General features: G+C 38.6%; 1 protein-coding gene across 2 annotated transcripts in view; it reads right to left on the bottom strand.

Annotated features, from left to right (window-relative positions):
- Positions 1-4540: 4540 nt before the first annotated feature.
- Positions 4541-11871, bottom strand: part of ROCK1 (Rho associated coiled-coil containing protein kinase 1) — a 95086-nt gene continuing 87755 nt past the window's right edge. For both annotated transcript variants that reach the window (XM_041122835.1, XM_030011200.2), the window contains one exon: positions 4541-6064. In XM_041122835.1, coding sequence (XP_040978769.1) covers positions 6061-6064 — 4 coding nt within the window. In that variant the 3' untranslated portion in view covers positions 4541-6060. The remainder of the gene's footprint in view (positions 6065-11871) is intronic.

Genomic DNA, 11871 nt, shown 5'->3' with positions numbered 1-11871 from the left:
CCTAGCAGCAAAACAGTTTCCACGGCTGGTACAAAATATTAAAACTATCAAAATATTTAGACATATCATACAGAATGTGTGGAAATATGCTATCATCTGGCCCTGCTTTTGCTATAGAAGTGATACCCAAAATAAGAAGGATCTTTCCTTGATAACGATGCTGCTCGCCAAATGTGATTTTCAATTCCAAATAGTCGAAGAAGGATATACAAAATGGCCATAAAAATAATCCAGGGCTTGAAAGTAAGGCTTAAGATGGAAGGCTTAGAAATTTCAGTCTTTTCAGTTTGTCATGGAGAAGAACAAATGTTGATTTTATTGTCCAGTGTAGGCTCCTAGACGTGAAAAGGAAGTTTTGGGGAACAAGGATTACATTTCACAGAGAAGCTCCAATGGGTGGTATGTTGAAATTAAGCTGGATCATGAATTAAGATGGGAGTTTCTAATTACTGAGACAACTTAAGCGTTGTTAAAGTTTACCAGCAAGGGTGATGAATCTTCTGTTACTTAAACTTGCTTAAAGGAGCTTTCTAGAAAAGCTTTAATCCAGTTCTAGGGTGAGATCCTGCAGGCCATCTATTCAAGTGAGAGCAGATCCCAGGTGTCTGCCCATGAGTCTAAGCACAGGATATCTCCAGTCTAGCCATTTGTTTTTAATACCGACAGTGAGGCCATTTATTTGTGACTCCTAAATGAAAATTGAATGCTCTACAGTCTGAAGCTGCACTGAATACATTCTCCCCTTTAGAGTAACCCTTAGAGGATCAGGTCTCAGGCAATCACAGGCCATGCCTTTCCAGGATTTGGCAAAGGCACTAGAGGGTGCTCCGCTGGAAGAATCAGGGTTTGTATCTGCAGGAAAGCTCTTCCCGACCTCCGCAAGGTGGAGAACTGCTACCTCCCTCTGCTTTCCTCCAAGATCATGTAGGCCTCTTCCTGCCGTAACAGCTTTGTGTCTTTTTCCATAAGAAGGGGATCAATAGATGCTAGTTTCCTTGAATCTTGCACAAACTGACATAATGAGTATAAAGACAAAGAGTGCAACCTGATGTATAAATATGAAGTACAGATCACCTTGACAACATTAAACTTGTAAAAGATTGAACATTATTAAATGCATCTTTTTTCTTAGTGAAAAGCCCAGAGGGAACCCCAGGCTGGGTTGCAGGGGCACAGGAACAGCGGAACTGCCTGCCCTGGCTGTGTCTCTGTGTGGCCTTTTGCCGGGCCACCTGAGCATGGCTGCTTCCCATCCTGAGCTGGCCAGATGCAAGCCAGCTTGGATCCAAAAGCTGGGGCTGTGTCATTAGCACAATACTATGTGCAGGCCAACAGGCCTGGCAGGATTTATTAATGCTGGAAGATGGATCAGAGCAAGTCCAGATCTGTTTACAGAAGGCTTTTACTCTATGAAATCTCCTGTGGCTCAGTTTTGAGGAGCACAAGTAGTAGGTGTACCCTCGGACGGTACAAGCAGGTGCTGCTACAGTGGGGAAGCAAGGCAAGCCCTTTTGCAAGGCATGCTTTAGGCACCTTTGTGATGCCTGTGATAGAACAAAGAAGATGGTCTTCATTTTAAATCATCAGAGTCTCAGGAATTAAAATACTGCATTTACATTTCTTGTTTCTTTAAAGGGGAAGATGCGTTATCCAATATATTGACAGGTGCATTTATTAACATACATTTTATTTTCTATGGGGAAAATAATGTTCTTGGGAACCTTGCTATGTATCTTCAGGCTTTAAACATTTTAGTGTGTGTATTCATAACACAGGTAGGATCAAATAACATTATTAACTCCTGTCTTACATATAATAGCCATGCATACTAAACTCAAAATAGTCCTAGTTTTAAGTGCTTTAGGTCTGATTTTCCAGTGTCCTTGCAGTGCTTTACATGTTTAAATTAAAGTTCTTTTTCATGATAAAGGTAAGCATTGCACTTTCCTGCACTGCAAACCTTGAATCTCTCCAAATGAGCACCCAAAAAATGAGGAACAGAAACAAGATACTTGAACAAAACTCTGGTGTGCACAATCCCCCTGGCACAGTGCAGGGTTGAGCGAGGCCCAACCAGAGATCACAGTAGCTGCCCTGTGGGGTAGCGGCTCCTAGAGCTGACTTAGGGGCCCAGGTGTGGCACAGCCCAGGCACTCCCACCCTGAAAGCCACTGTTACATTCGATCCTTGTCTCACAGCAACTACGATCTGAAAAATGCAGTGTCAATAAGGTGTGACTTCTAATAATAGATGATACAGAAAATGTAATGGCAGGGTAAAGAAAAACATAGCAATCCAGGAGATGTTTAAAGTAACGTACACAGTATCCCCCATTTCAATGTCACCTGTTCCATTTCAGCGGTTTTCAAACTTTCTACATTCTGGGTCACTATGAAATGTACATCTGGGGAAGGAAAAAGAACAAAACTCTATTTGCATTTTTTATGTTTGAAACTAGTACATAAAAAATTCCCAGTAAAGTTCACCAGCTCAGAGGGAAGCTCAGTACCTGCTGCTCCACCTCTTGCTGCACAATTCCTGACTTGCTTCTGGCTACAGCCTCGGTGCCCACTGCTAAATCCTGCTTGTGGGAAAGGCCATATCCTTTTCTTATGACCCAGGCTGTTTTGCTACAGTTAAGTACTCTTATCATTTTCTTTTCCTGTTTCCTTCAGCAGGAATAGGGAGGCTTGAAGAGGGAATGAAATAGAGCAGATTTTGGCATTCTACCAACATTAATGAACTTTCAACCTAATACAGTAATAGAAAATGGAAAAAAGGTGGAGGCAAATCAACAAAAAATGATCACATAAGAATCTAGACTTCTTGGTTTTTCAGTGCGTAAAACTACAGCTTCACAGATACGAATGAAGCCAGGTTGATTTATGCTAGCTCTTCATGGCTTACACATTCACATCTCTTCCTGACTTTCTGGCACTCTACTATACGAGCGTAGGCAAAATGTTCCTGTAAGAGGAATCATTAGTGACAAAGGTAAAAGCTAGGCAAAATAAGAAGGCAAGAGCCAGAAGTGGAGCTGTAGTGAACACAGCAGCACTGATGATTTTTTTCTGGATGGTAAAGCTGATGCTTGCTAAAGTTTAATAACAATTTCCCCCCCACCCCCAAAATATCTGTTTGCACAGTTGAGATTGTAGGCATTACTTTTCCTAACAGTAGAAACATTTGGCTGAATTTGTTATTCAAAGTATAGCTATTCCTGTAGATAGGCACCTTGCTATCAGTAAACAAGTGCCAACATCAGTATACCAGAACACACAAACTTTAATTTGCATGTCTAGACTTTACTATTACAGCATTTTAGTTGCAACTTATCCCAGACATACAAGTTAATGTAATCTTACACTTCATTATGTCTGCTGCTTCTTTCCCAAGCAAAATCAGCATTCAAAAAGAATTGCAGAATTTCAGCACTGCTAAAAAGCTATGGAAATGATAGTACATGCCAATCTGTAGAGCAAACCCATTTTTTCCACAGTCCTTCCCTATTCCCACTAGTCATTACCTATTCATAACAGTTTTTATGCCATTTTTCAGATTCATGAAATACAGAACTACAAGATATGACTTTTTTTTTTCTTAAGAAATTATTCAAGCAAGAGTTTTTGAACCTGTAGAGGTAGCCAGTTACACAAGCAGAAAAGCAATCCAAAACCTAATCTGGGTCTGGAGAATGACCTGACCATAAGGCTTTTCCATTGCTCCAAATTTCCTATAATAATGTATGTATTTAAATAAGATACATTTAATCATCTTACTATATTATTTCCCCTCTGGGTATGTGATAGAAGATTAAAGCAGGTCATAATTATCGCTTGTATTGCTTGGCAAGCTAACAGTCAATGTGACTGGCCATCTGGAAGGTAGTCATTAGTGTGCTCCAGCCACAGCTTTGAAATTGCTGACATTTCTGATACAGCAAACTCAACATAGAGGAACTTTCTGAAATTACCACATCACCTACTTCTTTTTATCTATACTGCCCAGCTCTGTGACCTTCAAAGGACATACAATCATTCGCATGTAATTTGTCCTTACTACTCCATTGTTCTATAGGCCTTGGTGGATTACCCAGGAAGATTTAAGGACAGCTAGCTTTATGGGATGCACAGGCTGTTAAAAAAACAAAACAAAACAAAACAAAAAAACACCCACCCCACCCCCAACAAAAACCACCCTACAGTTTTTTGTCTGTTTTTTGAACCAGATTCCCTCCCCCAAATACATGGGATTTCTGAAGCTCCAAACCTGCGTCATGAAGGATGAAGCAATCACAAGGCAAGCTCAGGGTGGTGGTTGAATAATAAAATTAGGCTACTACAGCAGGCCATGAGAATAAGGGAATGAAAAAAAATTATTTAATATGCTACTTACTTATTCATGTAGAATAGTAAAAAAATGTTTCAGAGTCCCCTAGGCGTTATGTTGCAAAGGCACCTTGTACTAGCAAGCTGTGGCAATATCTGAATGCTTAGAAAGATGCGTAAGCTGCAGTCAGGAGAAAACACCATGCCAGTCGTTTTCAAAAGGGTCTTTCCATAAATTACTTTATTTCTCATTAAATGAGCACAGAGTCATTACCATATTAATAACAGATATGTTTATTATTACATATCCATCAGTGCGGCTTTCAATACCACTTGAAACATGCAAATCGTCCTAAGGACGAATCAGTTTTCCAGTGCTTCTTATTTAATACACAACTGCAAAGCCATTATAAATTACTGAGGAGGTATTTGGTTACGAAATAAAATAAAATAAAACCATACTGCCCATACCATGAATGTATTCCTGCTACAAAGCAAGAGTCTGACAGCATTTACTGAAATTCCTGAATTACCCAGAGCTTTTGCGTTATATGCTTGCCTTTTTTTTTTTTTTGCATTGCCTACACATCTCTTGGCTTATGAACCAGAATCAGTCTTTCTTTGTAAGAGGAATTCTCACTCAAAGATTGTACTTAATTTAGAAAAATGCATCTAGCATCTACAATACTTCAACCAATTAAAATTCAGTAAAACCCACTGATGCAATAGTTTTTTAGAGGTTTCCTTCGTTTAGTTTTAGATTTCTACATTTATTGACAATGGCAATAATACAATTATCTCAAATTAAGGCACTAAAACGACAATGTAAAACCCAGTAAAAGTGTTCTAAGAATAATTTACAGTTCAAACAGTGCATATATTTCTTAAATGTTTGTTAACTTAATGTACGTTATCACTTAAAATTGTAAGGCAACACATTATAGTTACAGAAATTATGTACCCCAAAATATGCTTCCAAACTCGGTGGTTCTTTTTACTGTTAGTTTCTAATGCCTCTAATAGTAAAATAATTCAGTATGGCTTGGCAAAAATGCATAGATTAAAGGCAATTACTTGTTCTCCCCCCTTTACAAACCTGCTGAATCAGTATTTTGTAAAGCATAATGCAAAGTATTTAACACTTTGATCCATTCCATAGTGGGTGGTTAGCATTAAGGCTGTTAAGAACTCTGCAGTGAAGGCACTGAAGTTCAAGTGATAAGGCTTCATTTTTAAGCTAGTTCTGCAGTCTTCAAGAGCACAACTTTGAGTCTTGAAAGCAATTGCAGTCCTTCTCATTGAGAAACCTTCCTCCTCTACTCCGTTTCATATGCTCATCTTGACATAAATAGCCCCTTCACAGGGTAAACAGTCCTTTTCTTTCACTGATACAAAGAAAGTTGGCTGCATTTCATCATGATTGACAGGCTTTTTTTTGAAATCCAAAAGGCAGCACCTTTTTTTATACACCTAGCTAAGCTTTATTTGCTTTAACTTGCATTACATAGTAATAATTAATCTAATCTACCTTTAGGCAAACCCGCAATTAAACACCCTCAGCGTGCTTTTGTGCCAAAGCAAGGAGGAGACAGTAATAGCAATCTTAACCCTGAAGCCTGTGATAGTTATGTTGAAAGGAACAACAGCCCGTCTGCACTGCTCTGTGTGGTTAAAAAAAGCCCTGTTTCTCAGACCGCATCCCATGAAATTCCATTAAGCACTGTACATGTGGTTAGCTGGAACAAAGAAGAAAACAGACAATTAATAAAAACTATAAAAATTAACTTCATAACACTAATGTATGTTTGCCAAGAGCTTCAGCGAAGAAAATATTTTATGTTAACAAAGTGTTTTTTCAATTGACATGGTACAATACTAAGATCAAACCTACAATCCTGCACAAACTTCTTAACTTCCAACAACATTAAATGAATACAGAGATCGGACAGATAATAATATTATTGCAGCTTTACAAGTAAACAAGAGTAAACAATCATGGGTGTATTAATGGCAAATGCAAGGTGACCCTCTTTCACTTGCAGGACAAGAAAAGGCTCTCGATAGGGCTAAGAGCACTCACATGCAGTTGCCAGAGCTCATCTGATGCACAGGAGTTTTGTTTGTTTGGTTGGTTGGTTTTTTTAACATGCATTAACTTGATCAGGTGCCCAAGCCCAAATATATTAAAACAAAACATCTCCACTGTGCTGATACAATGTATATAAATTAGCATACTATAAAGTATGAAGTGTAGTTTCAGATCTAGAAGCAGTACTGCAAATGCTAGCAAGTTCATCATGAAGTTCTGATTCATGTTTACTAGTGATAAGTTATTAAAATGAGGAACAGAACTTAAGATGAACTTATACATGAAGCTCCTTTCAATGGGTCTGATAACACCTCTCCATGAAGTCAATGAAGTGCTGCCTACCAGCTGCAAAGAAATGTGGATCAGACCCTAAATGACATGTACTAAAATGCCTTAAAGCATGTGTTAAAAGTCTGTACCCATTCGACAAAATAGTTAATGCCTGCTTACACGGTAGGACTCTATCACTGAGATCAAGTTCGGCTATACTGTCTGACAAGAGAATGATTTTCAGATACTTAGTAAAAGCTAAACACGTATATCCCATAAAAATCATCACTGCTTCTCTTACTCCCACGTCTAGGTAAAGAGGTCAGGATGAGAACTTCAGGGTCCAGTGTCTTGAGTTCAGAGAAGCTGCTCTAACAATTTGATGCCTCCTGAAGGAAAAGGGCCTGCTGTTCCTCCACTTTATCACCTTCCTGACCCCACCCTCCTACTTGCCCATCCTCAGCGTTGGCAAACACTGCACTTCTCAGCAGGCTGATTCCACTCACTAGCTCAGCAAAGTAAGTCTACTTTTTTTGACAGTCAGGAAATTGAATTGTGGACCTTGATGGAAGGGTCCAAAATGGATCATTTCAAGCACTTACCCAGGATCCAATGACAGAAAACCAGGGAAGGAAGACAGAGAGGGAAAATCCTCCCCCTTAGGTAGCAACAGGCTGTCAGATTAGCTCAGCTACTGTGCAATCACCAGTTAAGTGTTCAGTATATAAGATCCATTGTAAATTTATTTAATAATCTAAATTTAAACATCTGGTACATCAGAAGTGAATCTTCCTAAAATAAATCCAATCCCTCTTCTTTCTAAACATACAGGATGGAATATGTAGTAGTATCAGGGCACAGGCTAGCCATACTACATCACAGCAGTAATTGTCTAGTTCATAGACACAACTAACATCAAATTTGTTTGAGAAAGTCACAAAAACATCCCCAGTAGAATAGCTTGAAAGCGAAGTTCCTATCTGACCTTTTTGTAATGCTTATTTGCTCAGTGTAACTCTGAATCTTTTAATTACTCACTCACATTGCTCTGCAGGTGCCACACAAGCCTCACTACATTCCAGTCAACCCAGTGGCAGCTGTCTGATGAAGATAGAGCACATCACAAAGCTGCCCAAGCAGCTCCTCAAGCATCAGCAAGGTGCGGGGGCTCCCCACCTGCCTCCTGCACATGTCTCCATGCAGCACAACAGGCTGGCAGCACACACATACCTAGCACTCTTGCTGGTCAAGTACTGTGCCTCTCTAAACGGCTTGTGCTCAATATGCTTCTTCCTCCATACTCAGTGCCTATAATATGCAGCATTAAAACAGAGTTTGCTGTAAATTAATGGTACGTTCTAAGAATCTGTGTCAGTATTAAACATCATTAAGAAGCAAGATTTCTAAGACCAAATATCAATTATGTCATCAAACTTACTGACGGATTTGGGCTCAGTCTAGAAGAGTAATATAAATGTTAACTGTTTGATTCACATCACAGCCTGTTAGAAAAATTCAAGTTAAAGAGGTAAGATACCACACGGGTATTAACTTCTGAATTGCCAGAGAACTTAAGAGCTTTATTTCTTTCCAAGAACCTGGAAGATCCTATTGGGTGATGGAGAAAGGTGTGAACAGAGGCCATACACTAGGGCAGATGGAGAAAATACAAGGCTGCAGTATTTGGAACAGCTGATCTGACCAGATACTTCACTACTGCAGGAAGACCACCTTCACCCTTCCTCCTTCCATTCTTGAGACCAGTCTGGTGCTTTCTGGACTCTTTCATGAACCATTGCATCTTCCCAACCCAACAGAAAACCACATGCTTTTCTTCTGTGGGGTTAGGGTTGGGTTTTTCTGTTGTTATGCTTTGGGGTTTTTGGCTTTTCCTTAGTGAAATTCCTGGATTAATTGTCTGCTGGAAAATACATCAGTTTACTGTGGTAATCTGTGAAGCATGAGCTGACACAAGATAAAGCGCTGGAATGTGCAGCTCTCCTGGTGCTGGGGAGCTATTAGGCTCATTGTATCTCTACGACCTTAAAAAAAGAGCTTTAAAAATGGTGTTTCTCATTTCTTTTAAAAAGTTCCCATTCACTACTTGCATATTTCTGTGCTTCTCTGACACTCTCACACGACAAATGCCAATAGGATTAATTACAGAAATTGTCTGAATAACTGCTCTCCCCAGACCGACCCATTCCTTTAAGAGCTACTGTAAATTTTCAAATATGTAAATCTGTTCATTCTATAATTGATTAGCTGCAAACTTGTTCACGCTAAAGGCAACCCCAACCAGCATTTCTATTAAGACAGAGTGAAAAAGCATCAATGAATTGATTTAAGAAAAATGGATTTGCTCCCATAAAAGAGTATGGATGAAAGCTTCTGTGCTTTTCCAATTAGCTCTAAAATGCCTGGAAAAAAGTTTAAGATCTTGAAATGAAACAACTGAGAAATCATGGTTGTGTTGGAAAAAAAAAATCTATTAAAAAGCTAACAGCTATGAGACATCTGAATACCAGCGCTGTTTTGCCTATAGTAGGTTTTTAACCCCTCCCCTTTTTTTTTAATTCTGTGTGTGCGCACACATGCAAATTCCCCCTGCACACCCTAGCATGAGGTATAGTACAGTAACTGCAGTATAGCTCATCTGAAGACCCTCCCAAAAATTGGAAACAAACACTGCAACAGAACTTTAAAAAAATCTGGTTATTACAGCTACCAGAAGACCTTGCAAGGACAAATGGAAAGGAAAGCATACTCAGAATACAACTCAAACAGTCTTTTGGAAAAAAGGGAAAGGAAAAAGGAAAAAAGGGAAAGGAAAAAGGAAAAAGGGGAAAGGAAAGGAAAAGGGAAAGGGAAAGAAGGGAATCTACAACTCTAAATATCTAAATGTGAAATAAAGAAGGATGCACTCTATTTACAAAGTGAACTCTACATAGGTAAGGTTTGGCAGGGGGAAGAATCTGCATACTCAATAACAGAGGATAATTTCCAAAATGTACAGTCAGGACTGTGATCTTCCAAGTGTTGTTTTAGATTATTCCAATTAATACAGCTTAAAGATGCATGTAAATGGTGTGTTAAAATAATTCTTTCCAACCCCATTGGCTGGTTGGTTGGTTGCCTTTGAGGGAGTTGTTTGTTTTGTTTGGTTTTTTAACTGTCCAAGAATGCTACCTCATCAAAATTCTCAGTTAATTTGACATCTTTTTCAGTAAGCAATGTTGACTAGCATTATTTCAGTGTGACATTTTAAAAACTCTTTTAAAACTGTATTAATGAATTTTACATTATCGGTTCTGTTGGGTTTTTTTTCCAGAATTTATGGTGGGATGACCATTCAGTGTCAAAATCATTCCACCTAATCCTTTGAAGTATCAACATGATATGCTTTTTCTTTCAGTCTTAGGTGGTCCAAGACTCACTGAAAAATCTTATTATTCAGTAACAGAACTCTTTAACCTTTCTAAGTACTTCTGTTATCTTTATTGGCCTGTTTAAAAGGTCTGCCTTTAGTAACTAGTTTCTAGAATCCTGATTATTGTTGAAGTAAATGTATCATATGATATATAAAAGCACTTCATATTTTTCTCAACCACAGAACAGGAGTATTTATTCAATAGTCCTATTGTAAATAAAGATTATGTTAAACAACAGCTATTAATGATACATATTTTTAAATCAGCAGGTGTAATTTATATCTGAACCTCTTAAAAGATCTGGCTAAAGCCTGTGGAGGGGTCTAACATTTTTCAGTAAATCTTGGAAAATTGAGGACTGAAGGAAAAATAAGTTTGGAAACACTGTGAAGCTTTATAGAAGCTCTTAGAAGTTGGGAGAAATGGACATTTTGTAGACAAGACAAACAGTTTAACAAGATTCTGTTGTACAAGTACACACCGTGTAAGTACATAGCAAACATGACTGAAACCCTCTGAAATTAGCAATTACTGATTTGTCTTTATTTGGCACAATAGTGAAGATACTACTATTTAGTAAGCAAACTCTGATTTTACAGGTATTCTTCTTAACTCAGGTTTATCACTGCGTGCTTTTCCACTGCACTTACCCTTGTTTTCAACAGATTTTTACAGTGAAGACTGTAAGGGAAAAACTGCCCACTTCCCAGGAAATCTCCCCACAAATCAGAAGTGTTCCTGTGTTTCACAACTTCGTCTTGGTTAAGCACAGTGTTGAAAAATGTAAAATTGCATCACGATTCAGTTATGTTCCTGCTATCTGAGCTGTAAGGGGCAAACTGAGACTTTGTTCAGTATTTGTGAATATGGCTTCTCCCCCAAATACTCTAGCACAGCTACATGTTCTTAACTGCTGGTCACAGATTTCTTTTTATGTCCTTCTCCTCGTGCTGTTGCATTATTATCTCTAACACAATACTGCCCACAACATCACTGTTTTTTGTGTTGACAGCTTTGTAGTCAAGGCCTAAAGTAATTTTCCTGGATGAGACTATTTTGAGGGCATTCGCTGACTATATTAGTATCTCAAAACTATGATCACTTACATTTTAGTGTTAATTATGGGGACAAGAAAATCAGCACCCTTTGTATCTTTCAGATTTTTTTCCCTACTCTCCTCTGCAGGAGGATATTTTGTGATATATCCAGTGTCTCTTTCCATGCAACAGTTTGCTTTTATTGCACTTCATGTAAGGAATGTTTGCAGGACATTTATTTTGGTAGCCCTGCCAATCTAGGAAGACTCTTTCCCTACTGAGACACTAGTTTCCACTTCATACTGTCTACTCAATCGGTTATTTTGGGAGAAAGGAACATGCATAGTGTATGAGGAAGCTAATACAGGTTAAAAATCGGCTTACAGTAACCTAGCATTAAAAAAGTGTATTTTAAATACTGCCCTGGTTAACGCATAAGGTCACAAACAGCTTGCCAAAACAACTGCTAGGATAGGAGAAGACAGGGAATAAGTAAGCAGGGAGAAAGAATGGAATTAATACTTAAGCTGCCTCACACCAAAAGAAATGTCAAACAACAGACTATAAGTTTCTCATTTCACCCCCATTTGCAGAAGACTTCTAGCTTATGCAAGCTTTATGAGTCAATCCATGAATGACTATGTGGATCACCCTTGCAGTTAAATGCCATTGCTGACATATCTACTGAGTCTTGCCTTTAAACAGGAAAAAATGCA

The sequence above is a fragment of the Aquila chrysaetos genome, chromosome 4 (genome assembly GCF_900496995.4).
Source record: "Aquila chrysaetos chrysaetos chromosome 4, bAquChr1.4, whole genome shotgun sequence".
In the NCBI taxonomy this organism is placed as follows: domain Eukaryota; kingdom Metazoa; phylum Chordata; class Aves; order Accipitriformes; family Accipitridae; genus Aquila; species Aquila chrysaetos.
The sequence above is the reverse complement of the archived record's forward strand: the minus strand, read 5'-3'. Positions and strand labels throughout refer to the sequence as shown.